The sequence below is a fragment of the Giraffa tippelskirchi genome, chromosome 13 (assembly GCF_054371585.1).
Source record: "Giraffa tippelskirchi isolate mGirTip1 chromosome 13, T2T-mGirTip1v1.2.pri, whole genome shotgun sequence".
Classification (NCBI taxonomy): Eukaryota; Metazoa; Chordata; class Mammalia; order Artiodactyla; family Giraffidae; genus Giraffa; species Giraffa tippelskirchi.
The window spans coordinates 103076675-103097355 of NC_137287.1; the positions used below are offsets into that span (position 1 = coordinate 103076675).

General features: G+C 50.6%; 1 protein-coding gene across 6 annotated transcripts in view; it reads left to right on the forward strand.

Moving 5' to 3' along the window:
- The window catches only part of HM13 (histocompatibility minor 13), a 38586-nt gene that overhangs the window by 7824 nt on the left and 10081 nt on the right, over nt 1–20681 (forward strand). For 3 of the 6 annotated variants that reach the window (XR_014073783.1, XM_081559482.1, XM_081559484.1), the window contains exons 2-9: nt 1401–1499; nt 5510–5592; nt 11692–11780; nt 13447–13586; nt 13682–13807; nt 14493–14550; nt 17429–17512; nt 20448–20484. Coding sequence is in view for 4 of the 6 variants with exons in the window: in XM_081559482.1 (XP_081415608.1) it covers nt 1401–1499; nt 5510–5592; nt 11692–11780; nt 13447–13586; nt 13682–13807; nt 14493–14550; nt 17429–17512; nt 20448–20484 (716 nt within the window). In the remaining 2 variants the exon portion in view is untranslated. The remainder of the gene's footprint in view (nt 1–1400; nt 1500–5509; nt 5593–11691; nt 11781–13446; nt 13587–13681; nt 13808–14492; nt 14551–17428; nt 17513–20447; nt 20485–20681) is intronic. The other 3 variants (XR_014073784.1, XM_081559483.1, XM_081559485.1) reach the window with 1 other exon arrangement.

Genomic DNA, 20681 nt, shown 5'->3' on the forward strand with positions numbered 1-20681 from the left:
GGGAAGGATTGGGGGCAGGAGGAGAAGGGGACGACAGAGGATGAGATGGCTGGATGGCATCACCAACTCAATGGGACATGGGTTTGGGTAAACTCTGGGAGTTGGTGATGGACAGGGAGGCCTGGCGTGCTGCGATTCATGGGGTTGCAAAGAGTCGGACACGACTGAGCGACTGAACTGAACTGAAAGCTATAGATATTGTCGTTCTGTTTGACAGATGAGTGAACTGAGGCTCATAGAGCACACGATCTGCCTGAGTCACCCAGCAAGCCATTGTTAGAGCAGTCACTTTAGGTGCATCCTTGTGCGGTGACAGTCGCTGGGTCCTTGTGGACTGTGAGCACAGAATTGGATGGAGAGCCTCCTGGTCCTGAAAGCTTTTGACTTTTAGATTTATATTTTAAATGTTTTTTAATATAAATTTAAACCAGAATTATTGGAGAAGGAAATGGCAACCCACTCCAGTATTCTTGCCTGGAAAATCCCATGGTCAGAGGAGCCTGGCGGGCTACAGTCCATGGGGCTGCAAAGAGTCAAGCACACCTTAACAACTAAACAACCAGAATTACACCACTATAGATTTTCATTAGAAAATCTTTTTGTCATGAATTCCATGGAGCTGATTTAATTTTCTGTGTTGTACTGTTAATTCCATTTCCATTTTTTTTTCCTATTTTGATAGTACTGAAGTGATTTTGCTTGCATTCAGTTGTTTCATGTAAGTATTGATCTTCCGTCAGCTCTATACCCAGATCCCATTCGTGCTAACTATTGTATCTGCCATTGTGAGTTTACCTGTGGCTGGTACTCTGACCAGATTCATTTTCCCAGTCATGCTTCTGGAGTTTTAGTTTTGTCAAGATCTGCTTCTCCTTGCAGTTGTTGTCTTCCCAATGCTCAGTTTTAGTTGTTGTTAGTTTTGTTTGTTGTTGGTCTGTTTCCACGTATAATATTCCCTACCTACTGGATAAAAGACTGACCATATTTACACCTCAGCTAATCCGTAAGAAAACTGGCAGTGGTCCTCATGAGGCCTAGGACTGCTCTCCTGTTGCCAGTGGCCAGTGTTTTCTCTTTCGGTTATTAGGTACCCACTGCCTCTGCCACACGTGCACTGGGTCCTCCCAGGACTGTCCCTGTCAGGGACCCAGTCTCCTCAATAGCAAGCTGGTGGGATCAGAGCATCCTGCCCCAGGGTGGATAGACAGGAGCCCTGGCCGAGGGCACAGCGCTAGCAAAGCCTTGAGTCAGGAAAACATGGGGACCCCTGTGGCACCTCAGTGACCAGGCAGAAAGCGGGGGAGATGAGTGAGGTGTCATGGCGCCAAGTTCCCACCAACGTCCAACCCTTGGAGGCCAGAACCACTCCGCTCTCTCAGCATGGCCTTTCTGTCGTCTAGAACGCCTCGGACATGCCCGAGACCATCACCAGTCGGGACGCCGCCCGGTTCCCCATCATCGCCAGCTGCACGCTCTTGGGACTCTACCTCTTTTTCAAAGTAAGTCCTTTGTCTCATGATGTGTCATTTGGTTTAAATAACTTTATTTTATTTTGTTCTGTTTTTCCCATCACAGGAGACATGCATGTTCATTTATAGAAAATAAAGAGCAGGAAAAATAGTAACAATTCACCCCTCGACCCACTTCCCTGCCGTGATGTGGGGGGCTCCTTCCCGCCAGTCTTTATTTCCCTTCTCCGTGGAGCTTTCTGTTCTGTTTGGGTTTCATTGTACTCTCCGTGTCGGGGTGGGGTATAGCTGTGTCTCGGACAGACCTCTACCATACTAATTGCTTTTCTTTTTTTTTTTTAATTTATCGAGGTTTATTTTCCCAATAAAAGTTACACAGGCTCAGTGTTGAAAACCTGGAAAACACAGAAAAGTAAAAAGGGGAAAACAGCAGCCTTCCAAACCCCCCCTGCCAGAGACAGTCGCAGAGCCCCTTTGGAGGTGTGTCCTTCCTCTGCCGCTCCCTGTGCACGGTTCCTCCGTAGCTGTGACCACGTGGCGTGTTCCGTCCTGTAGCTGCTTCCCTCACTTCACATTGATAACATCATCAGCATTTTCTCATGCACTGCAAACTCGCAAACTTTTTGTCTTAGTATAACATGTACTGTTTTCTGATGACAAAAGTAATTTATGCAGAAAACTGAGAGAGGAGAAAAATACACAGGTCATCACCATTAACACCTTGGCATATCTCCTTTCAGACTTTTCATAAGCATATTTTTAACGTTTCATAAGCATATTTTTAACGTAATTATAGTCATTTTATAACTTTTTTTTTTAATAACATAGTACAAGCACTTTTTTCCTGGTCATTGAAAATTTTTCGAGGGTAACTTTTTTTTTCTTTGCCACCCTTCATGGCCTGTGCATGGGCTTAGTTCCCTGACCAGGGATTGAACCTGTGGTCCCTGCAGTGGAAGTGCAAAGTCCTAACCACTGGACCACGAGGAAAGTCCTTCCTTAAAGATCACTTTTCATTTACATTTCAAAAATACATGTATGTAGTTTAAAAAAAAAATTTGTTTTCAATTTAACAGGAGATGCAAATAAACCATAATACTCTCCCCAGCATAGTTTCTTATGAGTCATCCCATTATTCCTAGATCTACATTTATGTACAAATTTTCAAACAACTATATATATATCAAACATACAATTCCTACCAGGGAGATATTTTTGTATGAGCATGATCAGATCTGCCTCGTTCTCTGTAACAGCTGCTTGTAGTTCTGTTTCACGGATGCACCCAGAGAGGCATCCAGTGGTGGGAAGTCTCAGCACTGTAGCCGTGGGCATCGTCGCGGATGCCTCTCAGCACAGTCACGTTTTGTCAGGTGTATCTGCAGTAGGGCTACCAGCTCAGACAGCATCTCCATGTGGTAATCGGAACAGATTGTGCCACATCCTTCTGATTTTACCAGTTTAAGTGCCCTCTAGCAGTTAAAAAGTGTGCTGGCTTCCCTGTACTCCCACCTACACCGAGCAGTGTCAAAATCCTTTACTTTTACCAGTCTGTGCGTGAGTCAAAAACGCCTGTTTCCAGTTCTATCGCTCCCTCGCTATTGGATCAGAACCACCCCTTTTAATGATTTCAGAATATCCCTCCCAAGCAGATACACCACGGCTGACTGACAGCATCCTCCTCACTTCACACAGAAAACAGTTCTGATTTTTACTCTTGTTAATAGGAAGCCATCAGATAACATTAGGTGTTCACTGTTTTTTCTTTTCCTTTTTTCTTGGACCTTGGGAGAAGAGGTGGATTTCTCACTTGCTTTGGTTCACAGCACACCGCCATCAGCCACGCCAGGCCGCCCTCCTTGTTTTCGTCACCCCTGACACCCATCTCCATTTTCCACCTTCATTTCCCTTCACCAAATGCACCTGCCCTCATGCATTTGCGTCCTTGGATGTGTTGTCTTTTTCAAAGGTACATGGTCTGAGTGTATCTGTGTGTCTTTGGTGAGAGTCTCGTCTCCACACGTAGCACTGTGTTCCTTTCCCTCTCCCCTGTACTCTTGCGATCTCTCCGTGGCTCCGTGTACACGAGCGCGGTGCATCCAACTTGGCTTCTGGCAGATATTTCTCAAGTCTCTCCTGTACTAAGTGCTAGGAATACACACCCAGGCCTTTGCCTCAGGACCATCTGATATTTTCAGTATTTAGGATTCTCTCCTTAGGCTAGATTCCCCAGAAAGGAATTTCTGGCAGCAGAGGGTGTGAACATGTTTATTTAAGGCTCTGGACACCTGTTGCTCAGCTTGTCCTCCTCGCCAGGCAGGAAAGCCCCCGTCTGACCCCCGTCTCGTCATGTCCTCCATCCTCCCACACGCAGTGCCCTCCTCGCTGGGCTGTCACCTTGGACTTTTGCCCTGTGGGTTGTGCCCTCCACACAGCTGCAGAGGGATCCTCTCAGGCCATCAGGCCAGGTCACAGCCTTGCCCTCAGCCCTGCAACACCAGCGTGTCTTACCCAGACGAAGCTAAAGCCTTTTTCACAGCTCTGCAGGTTCCGTCTCCCTCCTACCGTCCCAGCCTTGTCTCCTGACGCTCTCCTTCCTCCCTCAGGCCTACAGACCCTCACTGGTCCTTGCACACGGGAACACAAGGTCCCCTCAGGACCTGTGCACCCACCCTTCCCTCCACCTCCAGGGCCCTTCCCCCAGATACCCTCACAGCCACTCCCTTACTTGCTTCAGGTCTACTCCTAAATGAAGTGTCGGAGGCTTTCCTGGGCCACCTGAATGACAGTCCCACCCCACTCTGCTTGCACTGCTGTGCTTTTCTTAGCACCCATCTCCACCTGACAGTGTGTTGCACGTTCATCTCTTGAGAGTCTCCCTCTCTGGCGCCTGAACTCCGTGAGAGCAGGGGCTTTTCTGCCTATTCCAATGCTGAGCACGGCGTACGGCACATAGCAGACGGTAAACATGAGCTGAGTTAATGAGGGTCATGTCGAGGAAAGCTGCTCAGAAGCCCAAGTGAGAAGAGAGCTTCCCAGACAGGAGGCCTGTGCCCGGGCCGCCCACAGGTGGGAATGTAGCACACCAAGGTCAGTGTGGCGCGACCTGTGGCCGAGGAGGCCTGCAGTGGTCACCACAAGGGCACGAGAAGCCAAGGAGAGGATGTGGACTTGAGCAGGGAAGCTCAAGCAGGGATGCTGCTGAGAGGTGTTAAGCAGGGGAGCAAGGTGATCAGACAGTGTTTAAACAGATCCAAGAACAGCCTTGTTTGCGAGTCATCAGTGGCCCCGTGCCCCACCCCACAGCACATTATTTCCTCCCAGTAAGGGGGCCTCACAGTAACAAAAGACGATATGAGACTGTGACCGTGGAGCCGTATAGCGCAGCCTTTCCAAAGTCCAGAGTTAACAACCTGTGAGCACTGGCTCTGGAGCCCTGTGAGAGAGAACGTTCCTCAGAGTCACCCAAAATAAGACCCCGGAGCAGCTGTCAGGGCCTGCCGTCGGAGATTTAGGCATCGTTGCGGGAGAGGTGGCCCAGGAGAGGATGGAGGGTGATGCAGGTGACTCATAACTGGGTGGCCACCCACAGGCTCCGTCCACTTTTAAGCAGAGAGGAGGAAACTTGGAAGAGTTTGTTCTGGGGTTCAGACGGCTTTCTTGGGACTCTGAACATCAGGCTTCCCTCCCCTGTGACTGCCACACAGACACACACACACCCCATTGCCTGTCTCCAAGTGGAGCCACCAAGGGCATACCTGCAGACTCCTTCACTCAGTTCAGTTCAGTCACTCAGTTGTGTCTGACTCTTGGCGACCACTTGGGGAGGCATATCTGAGGGCTTGAGGGTCCTTCCCTTTTTCCCATTGCCATAGAAACTGGAAGCCCCCCCCCTTCCCAGTACCATTTGAGATTCTTCCTGACACTGTTCCCCAACTCCAGAGCAGGGAGACCATCTCCAGAAGAAAAGCGGGGAGTCTGGTTTCCTCATAGTCTCCAGCAACCCTGACGTCCTGTTTCTCTTTGTATCTCTGCCTCAGATATTCTCCCAGGAGTACATCAACCTCTTGCTGTCCATGTATTTCTTCGTGCTGGGAATCCTGGCCCTGTCCCACACCATCAGGTCAGAAGGCATCTCTGCGACCTTTGAAGCAGCTTTCTCAAGAGCCAGTACAGGGTCTCGGATGAGGACATGACCTTTGGCGTCATTCAGAGCCAGGTTTGAATCCTGGCTGTAAAAACCCAAGGGAACTTTTCCCCTGTGTTATACCGTGGGTGACCCTGCACAAGAACCAGAGCCTCTCTGGGCCACGGTTTCTTTCCAAGGAAGGATAAGACTGTCCAGTGGGTGTTTGCCACCACGGTTGTTGGGGAAATTATCTGTGAACAGTAATGTCGTGGTAGTTGTCACAGTACTGAGATGACTGATGCCGGTGCCACCTGCTGGGTGTCGTAGCTGCTGCGCACACGCTAAGCTGGCTTCTCACTTGTGGTCTCAGCTCATAAGAGAGCAAGGCAGCATTGAGAGAAGTTAGGAGCACAGGCTCTGGAATTTGATTACCTGACTTGGAATCCAGACTCTGCCACTTAATAGCCCTGTGACTTTGGGCAGGTTACTTAATCTCTCTGTCCTCGATTTCCTCACCTGAATGTGAAGGAAAATGATCGTACCTTTCTCACTGGTCGTGTAGAAACTTTTAGAACGGTGTCTGACACTAGGTGTGTTCAGTAGCCGTTAGCCAGTGTTATCATTGTAATCTGTTGCTTTTAATCCTATGACACATTCAGAAACTGAAGCTCAGAGAGGGTAAGAAATTTGCTAGGATGACACAGCTGATAAGCAGCAGAGCAAAGATTCAAATCTTACGTCTCTGTGGCCACAGAGCCCATCCTCTTTTCACTGCCACCCTGCTCAGATCGTGTTGTGGCAGTTCAGTGAGGATGAAGGAACTAAACCAGGAGTCCTCAGGTGGGGCTGCTTACCAAATGGGAGTGGTAGGAGGGAAAGGCTGGGCCAGGAGCCAGAAGGTCTGTGCACGTTGTAGGTGCAGTCAGGACCTTCCCAGAGCAGTCAGAGGGGAAGAGCGGGATCCTCAGGGAAGCCCTGAGAGTGGAGAGTGTTTGGCCTGGTTCCTCGAGGCAGGACGTGGGAGGCAAGAATGTGGGCCCAAGAGGCAGTGAGCCCTGGAACCAAGGCTCAAGTTACTCAAGCTCTCTTAGCATCAGTTTCTTCACCTGTAAAATGGAGATACGGGGAGTACCTCTTTGGAGGGGCATGGGAAGGTTCAAGTGAGCATGTCTGTGACATGCCCAGAGCAAGGGGGTATGTCCAGAGCCCACCGAGAGTGAGAGCAACTGGCTCGCGTTCACACAGCCATATGGGACCTAAACCCACAAGGCCATGTTCTAGGGCCACACACACACACCCCCTGCCAAATCCTTCTGGAGATCCTGACTGCCCAGCAAGATAGTGGCAGACCTAATCACCCTTCCTCAATGAACAGACCTCTCGTCTCCTGGTGGATCGAGGTGAGGGAGGTCATCTCCCATGCTGGTTGTGCCAGTCACTCAGTTGTGTCCAACTCTGCGACCCCTGGACTGCAGTCCGCCAGGCTTCTCTGTCCATGGGGATTCTCCAGGCAAGAATACTTCAGGCAAGTGGGTTGCTGTGCCCTCCAGGGGATCTTCCCAACCCGGGGATCGAACCCAGGTTTGACCCCGCATTGCAGGTGGATTCTTCACCATCTGAGCACCAGGGAAGCCCAAGAATACTGGAGTGGGTAGCCTATCCCTTCTCCAGGAGATCTTCCTGACCCAGGAATTGAACCAGGGTCTGCTGCATTGCAGGCAGATTCTTTACCAGCTGACCTACCAGGGAATCCCATGCTGGTTAGGAGCCCCCCAGTTCTAGCGCATCCCACCCCCCTCAGCATCTACAAGAGTCCTTACCACAGCCCAACCACTGCCTTAGCATGAAAGAACCGAATATATTTTGTTTGACCAGGTGCTGAGGAGTTGATTATTTCACTTTATCTCAACAGTCCTACAAGCGAGATCACCAACCACCTGCCCAGCAGGGTATTTTGAACCTGTGTCATTTTGACACCCCAGATCTTTCTTTTTTCCTTTTAGGACAGTAACAGAAACATTGTCCAAAATTTCTCATGGATTAACCAAGAAAGAGTTATCTATCTTTTAACCAATTCATAATTTTTATTGATAGAAATAAGCAGAAAATAGAACCAAAGCCACTAAAACTGCACATGGTAAAATTTGTCAGTGACTATCAGTTTCTTGAGAAGATTGAGAGCACACAGTGTGACCTGGGAAGATGAGACCTTGTGAAACTGATGGCTGGCCATGGCATACGGAGTACTCACCATCCAGGGTCCAAGCTATCCTCTGAAAAAGAAATTGATACAGACTGAAAAACTGGGATGAATGGGATGAAAGAAAGCCTTACTATAAAATGTACAGGGAAAAGAATCAGATGAAAATAATTTTGGCAGAAGAGGGGGAGGGCATAATTTAATCATGCTATTTAGATAGTTGATCTAAGAATTAAATTTACTTTCCTTTGATCGAATGGAGTTTTCTTAAGTATTTTCTCCGAGAAGTCTACAGTATTATTAAAATTTTGGTTAGTTGTTTGTATATATCCCCAAACGTAGTCAGACCTTCCTCAGGATCCAAACAAGGACTGCAGGTTCAAGATAGGAAAACTGAGGCTCAGAGAGCTTCACAGCTTTCAGGAGCAGAGTGGTTTTGAGCCCAGGTCTAACTGTGCAGCCAGGTATTCTTTGTAGTTTTGGCAAAAATAAGAAGAGAGAGCTTAAAGATGGGCCTGGGCACGCTCTCTCCGATGGGCCTGTGGTTTCCTGAGGACCGGCAGAGGAGGAGTCTGTCTGCTGAGAGGCTGTGGGGGCTGAGCCCCAAGCCAGGGAGCCCAGGCGGAGGCGCTTGTGGGATTCCTTCCACTTCCCCAGCTGCCGTGAGCCTCCCAGGGAAGAAACCACAGCCTGCCTTCACCCTCTACAGCCCCCAAGACTCAAGCCCGTGCCAGTACCCTTCCTGCCAAGGGAACCGTGCAGCTTATTTTTACCACCTCTGAGCTCATATCCCACCCAGCTGACCTTTGGAGGAAAAGGTCCCTAAGACCATGATCTGCAACCCCAGGAGGGAGAGGCCACACACCAGTTTGACCTTTGCCTTCACCCCCAGGGGAGAAGGGCAGCAGGATGTGGTTTCCCAGCAGAAAGCAGTGACCTTTAGGCTTGAAGTGAGCCATCGAGGACTGGAAGGAGTGAGTCTTTGCCTTCTACAAAAACTTCCATTCAGAGGTGTTCAGCAAGCATTTACCAGTTGCCTCTCAGGACCCCTGCCCTCAAGGCAGGCTCACACCTGCCGAGTTGCTTGTCTCTTGCCCCATGTTATCCAGCAGCCCCTCTTCTTGGGATAACAAAGACATCTGTCTAGAGACTTCATACTTGGAGTTGAAGCTGCAGTTAAGCTTACAGGGTGCCAAGCATTCATGTAATCCTCTTAATGATCCAATGAGAAAGGTATTGTTACAGTGTTCCAAATGAGACAGTTGCAGGGAACAGTTAAGTAACTTTGCCAAGGTTACACAGCTCAATGTCAGGGCCAGGATTTGAATCCAGGAAACCTGGCTCCAGAGTCAATGCTCTCAACCCCTTGCCCTCTGCTGGTCGGGCTCCTAAGGTGCACGCCAGGCTGGAGTGAAAGGCTTAGTGCCTCAGGCCTTCTCTCTGCCTCTGCACACACCCTCTGGCTTCATGCTCCCGAAATGTGATTCAGCGAACTGAGCTCAAAATGGCTTCCAGCCTCATCCCTCCCAGCTGCTGCCTCCCACCTGCTCAGAGCCTGTTGTGGAAATCCACTCCCAATTGCATCTTGTATCAGTCATGTCTACATAATCACAAAGCCTTGCCATCATTCATGCCACAGCTCTGTAGACGGGGAGGGATTGGCTGTGTGTCAAGTAGAAACTAAGGCCCAGAGATAGTTCTTAATCCACATTTTCTTCCTCCAAGCTCCAGGGTCTTAGAGAGCTCCTTTTTCCCTGCCTTTACCTCTGTGCCCTGGGTTCCCCTTGGCCTGGGTCCATTTTCCTATAGCCGGGAGCACCATTGTGAATTTGCCTGCCTCATCAGTCATCAGTCTGATCTGGTGTTGCTGAATGCTTTCAAGTTCAAGTACCCGCGATGATAGACATTGAGTTCTTATGACCCCTGTTGAGGATCTAGCGCTGGGCTAAACTCCCTCTCCTTCTCCCCTACTTTCACAGCAGCTCTTTGAATCAGGTGGTATTATCCCCACATTCAGCAGAGAGAATGACCCACTAAAGTGAGCCTAGGGCTTCATGTGGCAGAGCAGGCGTCGGGGCTGGGCCACCCCAGTTTGTGTCTACTCCACGATACTGTTTAGTATCCAGACCCAGGCTGAGCCAAGAGCCCCTGGTTTTCTGTTCCTGCTCCGAAGGTGATCCAGAAAAGAAAGTCTCTGCTCCCTGCCAGGCCAGGAAGTAGACCATGCTGAGTAATCAGAATGCTTCCAGAGAGGAGGCCAAGCCCATCCTGAGCCACAAACAGGCCCCATGGAAGGAGTGAATGTGAGCCCGCTCTCGCCTGAGGCGCTGTGATTCATCTCACTCATCAAGTCCAGCCCAGTTTGTAAAAACCGCAGGCCTGGTAAATCTTGGAGTGGGGTGACCATCAGGTCATCTGACTTAATAGATCTGGAAGGGAATCCAAGAATAGGCATTCTTTTTTCTTCCCATGTTTAATTCTTTTTATTTGTATTATAAAGCTGACACCATGGTTATTACTCAAATAAGAGGTGACAGTAATTCAGATTATACTGTTTCCGCTTTATCTGTGTTGGCACAGTTTATATAATAGTTAAGGAATCATCTAGAAGGAATTGCTGCTTGCCAGCATCTCTAAGAGTTCTGGGAAACTGATAATTAAAGGAAATGGTCAAAACAAATCCCCTCAAGAAGAATACAGTATACTTCCTAGTCAATTCAGGCTTGCTTGGGGCCTGCTAACTGCTAAAGTGTGCTAGATTTTTGCGGGGTTTAAAAAACACATTAAAGTAGTTTCAGACACTTACAAGGGTTTTTTGGGGGGTGTTCGATGCCTGAGTCAGGAAAATCCCCTGGGGAAGGAAGTGGCAACCCACTCCAGTATTCTTGCCTGAAAAATCCCATGGACAGAGGAGCCTGGGGCAACAGTCCAAAGGGTTGCAAAGAGTCACTGAGTTCTAAGCACACACACAAGAGGCTACCTATGAAAGAGCAATTAGATAGCCATTTTAATGGGAAGTCTCCAGTAGCCTCAGAATGCAAAGGAACACTGTACACACCTGGATGGCATTTGAAATAAACAGACTTCTGAGAAATTGGGACAGAGGGTTTACCTTTTTGCTTCTAGAGTCAACAGCAAAACTCATGCCACCTCGCCATCTACCTCTTCCTTGAGCCCAGGAGAGAGGGATGCTCATCTTGTTTCCCTTATGAGACTCCCCACAGTTTGTGTATCATGGCTTTACTGTGGACCAGGCTGGGTCCACTGCCTCTGGCTGGGCAGGGAGCTGGCAAGGAGGATGTGGTTTATCTGGGGCCATCTGCGGTTAATGGGCCCCTCTCATCTGCTGGCCTTCCAGCCTCCTCAGCAATTTGGGCCCAGACATTCTCACTCTAAGGAATCAGATCTCATCGGGGTACTAGTTGGCCCGTTATTTCAGCTCTGCTGTCTGCCTAGACTCAGCAGGTCTCCTTGAACAGTGAGGACTTACCCTATGCAGGCTTAAGCCAGAATATGCATTCTTGACAAGGGACTCTCATACAGATTGTGGATAAGCCAGATTTTGGAATCCATTGCTCTCCTAAAAACTGTTTTATGTGAAAGTCTGCCTCTTTTGTGTTTCTTGGATAATAACTAAGAGGCTGCATGGAAGCCGGAATCATAGAGACCTAGGTTCAGGTCTCAGCTCAAGATACTGACTTCCCACGTAATCCTGGGCAGTCACTTGCCCTCTGAGGGCCTGTGTTTTCACATCTCTACAATGGGCACAATAACACCTACCTCTCAGGGCAGCTGTGAGGTTGTTGGGAAATAACAGCTTATAAACAGATATCTGGGGTTGTGGGACTCCCACAGAGGCTCTGTTTGCCAACCTGCTTTGTCTTTCCTTTCAGCCCTTTCATGAATAAGTTTTTTCCAGCCAACTTCCCAAACCGACAATACCAGCTGCTGTTCACACAGGGCTCTGGGGAGAACAAGGAAGGTCAGTGCTGCCGCCATCCCCTGCCTTGGCCGTGCCTTGGGCATCTTCCTGCTCCCCTCCCCTCCCCTTTGTCTCTCCAATGCTGGGACTCCCCGGTACGGCGAGTGATGGGCAAGGTGGGCTCTGGGATGACATCCCCACTCTGCTGCTGGGTGCACACTGTTACCTTTCTGAGCTTTGGGTGGTTTTGTTGGGCTTTTTTGGGTTTGTTTTGTTTTTTCATCTGTAAAATGAGCATCATAATCTAGTACCTCCCTTATAAGCATGTTGTTAGGACTGTGAGTAAGTGATAAGTGGAAAGCATTCAGCACAGCGCCTGGCTCAGTAAACAGTAAACAGTTGGCTCCTGAAGCTATTTTTATCATGTCTGTTTTTAGTGTGATTACTTCCCTAGCTAAGATTTGAAAAGGGGGTTCCATGACTTTTGAAAAAAATGAAAGCCACAGAGAATTAGGGAAAGCCTGGGTCCTTTGAGTTAGTTAGGCTGTGGGTTTGACTGCTGTAACAGGATTATCAACAGCTTGGACAGGTGGGAGGTATTTCTCTCTTGGGTACAAGTCTGAGCTTGTGAATATCACACTTGTTGGGGATGTGCCCAGCACACTGTGCCTTGTCCCTGGAGAGCAGCGATTTGGTATGATTCCTTTGTGCATCTGTGGGCATCTGTGCCCAGTCAGTGACCGCGGGGGCTTTCACCTGTCTTGTGCTCTGCCGCTCTCGGGTCCGCGGGTCCAGGGCAGCACACTGTTGCTTCACAGGCTGTCCCAAAGGATGGAGAAGCAACTGTTCCACAAGCCCATTTAGCTGCAGGGGAAGCTAGAAAATTTGGCTGAGAGCTAGTTGGCCTGTTTCCAGTTGAAAATCATCAGGGCATTGTACCACAGAGGGGAGAACAACGGTTGGGGCCAACCAGCAGTCCGCTACAGTCTGGAATCTGAAAGGAAAGCCTGTGCTCTGTGACCCTGGGCAGGCTGCACCACCTCTCTCATTAGGACACTTGGAGGTGATGGAGAAGGGGTCTGACATCAGGATATTTACCACAGGCTCCCCCACAGAGCAGCCTCGGGGCCTCCGCCTGCCGCTTCTCCAGACCTCCCTCTCTCACCTGCCTCCTCCTCTACTGGTGACACAGTATGGCCTTGGGCTCAGTGCAGTCAGCATTAGTTGAGCACCCACTGTATGCAGGCTCTGTGCTGAGTGCTTTGTAAGGACCATCTCACTTGCTCCCCATGGCAGTCCTATCAGGGAGGTGCTGTGACCCCCATTTTTTTGTTTTGTGTTTATTTTTTTGGTTGCACCTCTTGGCATGTGGAACTTCCCCAACCAGGGATCAAGCCCACGCCTCCTGCAGTGGAAGGGTGGAGTCTTAACCCCTGGACCACCAGGGAAGCCCTGTGATCCCCTTGTTACAGATGAGGAAACTGAAACTCGGAGAGGGAGCTGCCTCCCCCGAGGTCACCCAGCTGCTAGTGCAGGGCATGGGCTTCCAGCACCATGGACCACCTCCCACTGACCCCGCGTCAGGTCTGGGTTCTCTCTGGCCCTCCATTCCCTCCTCTAGGAAATTGGAGGGTCTGGGGTTTGGGAGGGCTCCAGTGAGCACCCCCAGCCTGTGGGTCTCTGACGGAGCCCACAGCCATGCCCTCCTCCGTCCAGGGGCTGACAGGTGGGAGGGGCAGCCCCGCCCCGGGGAGTGGACTTACCCGGCCTCTCTGCCCAGAGATCATCAATTATGAGTTTGACACCAAGGACCTGGTGTGCCTGGGCCTGAGCAGCATCGTTGGTGTCTGGTACCTGCTGAGGAAGGTGAGTAGACGGGGTCCAGGCAGTTGCAGGGGGTGGTGGAGTGCTGGAGGGGCAAGGTGGTGACCGGTGAGGTGGCCTCACTCTTCCTTCCCCAGCATTGGATTGCCAACAACCTCTTCGGCCTGGCCTTCTCCCTTAATGGGGTAGAACTCCTGCACCTGAACAATGTCAGCACCGGCTGCATCCTACTGGGCGGGCTCTTCATCTACGATGTCTTCTGGGTGAGTCGGGCAGGGATGCGCAGGAGGTCCAGTGGAGGGCAGCCACCTTGACCTACAAGTAAGGCCCCAGATAGGTCCTTTCTGGGGCAGTGCCCTCAGCTGTGAAGTGGATGACAGACCAGAGTCCCGTGCCCGCTTGCCGAGAGCTCGCCTTTGCCCTGTGCCTCCAGCTGCCCTCTCTCCCTCACAGTGAGCCCAGCAGGGGATTGCTTATCCCATGTCTCTCCAGCAAGCGAGTTGAGGCTCAGAACAGTGAGGCAGGGTGGTCAAAGCAGACAAGTGGACACTGTTGAGCAAGACACTGACCATGAAGACAGAGACTGTGCTGGGCTAAGGGACCTGCCACCCTCTCTGAGAGGCACCCCTGAGTGAGTGGTGCTGGAGGACTTCCTCTCTTGGGAAGGACAGAGCCCTGACCTGACAGGTTGCCCAGCCAGGGCATCAGAGACCCTTTCCTAACTCCTTGGAATTGCCCCTCATTGCTGCCCAGACAAGGAGCCCTGGGAAGTGTCCATTTGGCCATGTCGGTGGCCGCCTCTTCTCAACTTTACATCTGCTCTGGAAGCCTTCTTGGCTCCCTGTCCCTCTCCCGCCCATCACAGGCAGCCCCTCATTGAGAAGCACGCATAGCCATTCCTTCCCATCTGCCCGCACTTCCCTCCAGACTCCTCTCTTCTCCTTCTAGGTATTTGGCACCAATGTGATGGTGACAGTGGCCAAGTCCTTTGAGGCACCAATAAAATGTAAGTGACCACCCCACCATGGGGAGCCCGTCTGCCCCCCACCCTGGTGGCCCATTCCCTCGTGGTCCCTGATGCAGTTAATAGCCTCAGTCAGCTGTACCTTCTCCAAGTTCCCTGGTGTCTAGGGCCTGGTTTCCTTCTCCTCTTTGATTTGTCGGCTGTGTTCCCACACAGCCATCCTCTGGCCACCTGGTCATAGACCACCTGGTCTAAAACAGCCTGTGGCAGGGCAGGCAGGGGCCTCCAGAGGAGGACACCCCCACCCCAAGACCTGGAGCCCCCTCCCCAGATCCCCGTAACACATAACCAGCAAGTGTTGTCTGCCCCACACCTCTCACACTTCCCTGGTTGTGTTCTTCAGTGTATCCATTGTTATAAATATTAGAAAGCTCACCTACAGACATCTGTAATGTAGAAATATTGTCATTTCACACGGCAACAAACCCAGTGGCAGAGCATCTGGAGTTGGATTTATGACCATCAGTGGCATCACCAAGAGCCAAGGTCACCTCAACCCTCCACCCCACCATTCTCAGCATGTTCAGGGGCAGAAAAGGGGAACTTTATGTCTCCCTTTCATCAGAGAGGGATGTTTTTCCCTAAATCTCCCTGCAGCCTCTCTCATATTTCACAGACCAGAATCGGGTCACAGGCCCAAGTTCATTGTTCCTCTTCTTGGGGGGTGAGGGAGGGTGATGAGAAAAGCATGATGAGCTTGGAGTTTAAGCCTTAGACTAATCAAGAGTCACTCCCTGGCATCGCGAGACCCAAAGAGGAGGATGGAATCCATCAGGCATGATGGAAGGAGGAACGGGGATCCTGTTGGGCAGTCAGGGTGGAGCCAGCCCTGAGAACCAAGCAACAGCTGCTCTCCTCATGGTCTGACTCCACAGCTGCACATGGCTCCTCTCCTCGAGCCAGAGAGAGGCTCATGGTCACACGGCTGCTCTGAGATGCTGCGCAGGGTTGCGACTCAATGATCCCGGAGGAAAGTTCCTCCCAGCTTTGGCTTGGATGAACCTTTGGGCCTCTCCGGGCCCAGGAACTAGGCTCTCCCACTGGGAATGGTACAGAGGACAGGGTCACTGCCCTCTCCAGTGCTTGGAGGCAGTGTTTTGAGTTGGCAGCCTCCCAGAACCAAGGGTGTAAGGTGAGGGCAGTTGTGCAGAGCAAGAGAACAGATGCTGGCCAAGCCAGAAGAGCAGCTATGCCTCACATGCTGTGATGGATGAACCCAGCCAACGGGTCAGGAAAGCTTTCCTGGGTCCCAAAGGATGAATATGTGTTTAGCAAACATGCAGGGGCAGTAGGAGCATTTGAAAGAGAGAACAGCTTCAGGCCAGGGCTGCAAGCAGAAGAATGCATGGAGGGAGCAGAGAATCGGAGAGGGAGTGTGGTGACTCTAGGGGAGCAGCAGAAAAAAGGCCAGATTTGGGGAAGCCAAGGGTGGCATGTCAGGGAGCTCAGCTGCTGCCCAGTGGGCAGTGTATGAGCCATTGGAAGACTTTGGACAGGGAAATGACAGTCCTCTCTGGTTTCTGGTGTTTGGAATTGGGGTTTTTGTCTTGGGGAGAAAGCCTGTTGCCGTCTACTGCCTAGGAGTAGTCTAGGAGAGTGGTTAAGTGGAGAGTTAGTGAAGTCAGAAAGCCTGGATTTGAATCCCAGATCTGATACATGCTGGCTATGTGGCCTGAGTGGGGAGACTTCACCTCTCTGGGCCCTGGTTTCCAGATCTGCCACTCAGGATTGAAAGATAGCAGGTTTAGGAGGATCAGACCAGAAGAGCTGTAAATCACTGAGATTGTGTATTCAAGGCAGGAAAAAGTGGACAGGGAAGGACCTCTGTACGATTCATTAGGGAGGCACAATCTTGGCCCAGAATGTCTTACCTCTGCTTATATGCCATTGGCCAGAGCTGGGTCACATGACCACCCCTGGCTGAAGGGAACTCAGGAATTTGGAGACCAGATTGTCCTGACTGTCTTAGCTTTATGCCACACTTGATTCATCACCCGGAAGGGCAGCCACACACAGAAGCAGGACTGGGTTAGTAAAAACGTAACAGTTAAAGATAACAGTGTGTTCAAATAACCGAATCTTCACCACAACGCTTTGGGGTCAGCTCAGTAGTTACACCCATTTTATAGGTGAGACAATTAAGGCCCAGAATAGTTAAGTAAACTGTGCAAAGTCACACAGCAGAGCCAGGATTCAGACCCACACAGTCTGACCCTGAAGCCCACACATAACTGATAAACTTCTGCTCCAAGGCTGTCTGGATGAAATCCAGTCACAGCTGTCCCTTGCCATAACTGGACATACAAGGAGGCATTTTCCTCAATCTGTATTTATCCAAATAATTTGGCCAGCAGGATTTCTGAGTAAGGGGCTCTAAGCAAGGGATTTGTAGGTATGCAGCCTCCTCATCATCAACAGATACAGAAAGAACCTGTAGCCCAAGCTCTTCCTTCTTCAGAACAAGGGTCTGTCCACATGTCCTGTGGTGAGATGGAAAGCCTATTAGATGCCAGCACCATGTGGGCTCTTTCATCTTTTATATACTAGGTTTTGGGGGTCAGTCCCATTTAACCAAACAGTTCTGGCTATTAAAAGGCACTGAAATTGTATGACATGTGAGTTACAGCTCAGTAAAGGCATTAAACTTTTAGCCTAGATGATTCTAGATTCTTCCCACTCTAACTAGCTGTGATTCCAGATGGACACACCGCCCTTCAGCCCGTCAGCATCCTCTTGACTCCCCATTCCCCTCCTCCCACCCAGCAATGCAAGTGTGTAAGTTCCATACACCAGAGGTAGAGGCTAGGAGTGCATGAGCTGGGCTCTCACCAACTCCTCACATCCCTGCCTCCCCTTCCAGTGGTGTTTCCCCAGGACCTGCTGGAGAAGGGCCTGGAAGCAGACAACTTTGCCATGCTGGGACTCGGCGACATCGTCATTCCAGGTGACGGGCCCAGGGAAGGGGCCAAAGTGCAGGGGGTGGAGGGGGATTCCCTGGAGAAGGAGTCGTTCTGTGAAACACAGCCTCACTCACCAGGAGAGGGAAGAAGGAAGGGTTAGGCTGTGCGATTCCCCCGTCACCACCTGCCCAGGGTTTGGTGAAGGGGGTCTGCTTCAGCACAGGTGGAGCACCGGTGTGGGCTGGACCTCGGAGGGATGGTGGTAAGCAAGACTGCCCTCATGGAGCTTCTGGCTGGGTGAACAGACATTACTCAAGAGCTGCAGAAATAAATGTATATAACAGACTGAAATATAAGCACATTCAATGGCAGTCTTAAAGGAATCTGAGCCCCTCATGCTTGCACGTACACACACCCTTCCCAGTGTTTTCAGGTGACACGGGTGTGCTAGAACTGCCAGTCTCCTTGGCCCCCTCTCTTCAGTGCTAGGAGGACACCAGGGAGAGCTTACACTGTGTGTGGACACGGGGCACGCAGCTGTGCTCCTGGGTCTGCAGTTTTAGCAAGAGGGACCAGTGGCCTGCACCTGCTTGACCACACGACCTGGCCTCTGAGTCCATTATATGTGTGTGGGTGCTAGTCAGCACACCTGTGGATATGGGCACAGGTACCCCTGTGTATGGGCCCTGAGCATGGGCACACATCCTGGGGGCCTACAGCCCAAACTGCCAGTCAAGAAACTCTGGGCAAAGCTGAGCTGCCTCTCTCAGGGCAGCTGAAATGGCAGAGACTTGGATGCTGTGTGCCTGCAAGACCTAGGCCTGGTGACAGGGGTACTGCACACACAAAGGGCATTCTTATTCCCTAGTCAAAGAGGCTCGGAGTCAGAGGGTTAGAAGCACCCCTGGTGTTTGCTTAAAAGAAGAAAGCTTGGAACAAATTAAAAGCCAGTTTGTTTTCCAGTGTAGGAAGTAATAGCCAACCTGCTAGTGAGTGGAAATGTACAGGCACTTCTGTGTGACACTTTCCTTCTGTGATACGTATGGTAGTGAAGCGGAGGCTTTCTCTCTCGTACCAGTGAGCAAACTGAGGCTCAGAAGTGAAGGGACTTAATGTAAATTCACACACTAGCCAGCAAGAGGGCCAGGACTCAGACCACGTCTATCTGACTGCAAAGAAAGGTGATGTTGTCAAAACTGCTTTTATGAGAGTAACAACAATAGTAAGATCATAATCCTGGAGCCATCATTTGTCAAGTACCTGTTGTTTGCCAAGCAGTATGCTCAGTGATTTTTTATATATTATCTTTGCTACCTCTAGCAGCCCGAGGAGGTAGAGAGTATTTCCATTTTGCTGATGAGGAAACTGAGGTTAAGAGAGACTTGCCTAAGGGGTCGTGGTCTTCAATCCAGGTGTTCCCATAGCTTGTGGTGCTGGGAGGCAGGGAAGAAGCCCCATCAGAGATGAAGAAATGCATTTGGTTCGCCCTGCAGAGCAGGGTCTGTCCCAGGCACCTGCAGACTTCCCCAAGTGTCCTTGTTGGGTGGTTCTGGGCTCCAGGCCTGCACAGGACATCTCTGCATATCCACAAATCCCTGTATGTATCAGAAGTCTTACAACAGCCACAGTTGGTGTGAGTTATTGCATCCTTACAGAGCCTCAGGGATAATCTTGAAGGAAGAATAGGTTGAGGGGTGTTATTTTAAGGATCAAATGCAGTGTTATGAGTAGAAGCTCTTAGGAGCTCTGACCCGTGGATTAGTTGAAGAGCAGTTGTAGAATTCAGCTGCCAGGGGCCACTGAATTCCTAATTTTGTTTCCAGAAAGGCAGCATTTGTCTGTTCTCACCATCCACCAGCTCCCAACTGTAGAGTCTTCACTGGAAACTAAATCATTTTCCTCTTTGAAATGAATCACATGTTGCCAGTCAGTGCTTCTCATCAGCACGGAATGTTTGGTTCCTAAGAGGTTATTCTCAACCAAATGAGGTTCAGCCCTGCTGTGTCTGAGCCAAAAGACAAGTCAGGGACAGACACAGGGATGGCTGTGTGTGTGTGACATACAGAGGCTGGACTGGGTGGCTGTGTCTCAGGGACTCAGGTTTCTGGGGGTGACTAGGCCAGATTTCAAAGTGCAAATAGGAGTGCAGTGGGTAGACAGAGTTCACCGTCCCCACCTGAGTTCCTGCAGAGCCTCCTAGGGTCTGCTTCTGCGCTCTCCCACCAACCAAACAACTGCCACAGGGGTCTTTTTCAAAATCTTTTATGTTATTCTCCCACTTAGAACACTTCCAGGAGTGTCCCCTTACTCCTAGAATAAAGACCCAACTCCTCTTGCCCCCACGGGGCCCTGCATGGCAGATCCGGCCCCCAGCATCACATACTCTGGGCTGCAGACTGCCCTGGCACACCTCCTGAGCCCTGTTTCCTCAAGACCTTTGCACATGCTCTTCCCTCTCCCTGGCAAGTGTCACTTCCTCAGAAAAGCCCTCTTTCCTCCCCACCCACCACCCCCAGCCTGGGTCTCATCCCATGATAAACCTTCCCATGACACAGGAGCACCCTTTCACAGTTACAGTCTCGCACTTGTCTTTGTTAATATTTGATCAGCATGCCCTGCCCCCAGGTTTTGCTTCCCACTGTATTGCCTGCAGCACCTCGTGCTTAGGCATCCTGTAAATGTTTGGTTGGGCCCAGGGTGGTACAGCAAATGGTGCTGTGAGGTGCCAGCCAGTGTGGTCCCAGGCCAAAGCAGTCTACCTGGAACAGTTCTGCCGCTTAGTCCCTCTTCCAGTGATGTCCCCCATTGTTCCAGGTGGACTGAAGGTAGAGAAACAGGACTTCTGCTGGCAGTGGGCAGTCTCAGCCACACCTTGTCCCCTGATGATTGCTCTGTGGCTGAGAACAGCAGACTGGGGACCTAGTTGTCATTTATATACTTCTTCCCTGCCTCCATCTACCCCTGGTTTTCTCCCCGCAGGAATCTTCATTGCCTTGCTGCTGCGTTTTGACATCAGGTAAGCCACTTAGGAACCCTAGTCCTCAGGTTCCACAAGTGAGGCCCTCCCCCTCAGGCAGAAGGTTCTCTGGGGTTCCTCAGCTTGGAGGAGCTCAAAGAGGGTAAATCAGGTCCCAGACCCTCCACCCCACAGAAGCCAGAACAATTCTGACTTTATCTGCGTTGTACATTCTGAGGCTTAAAGTGCCCAGAGAG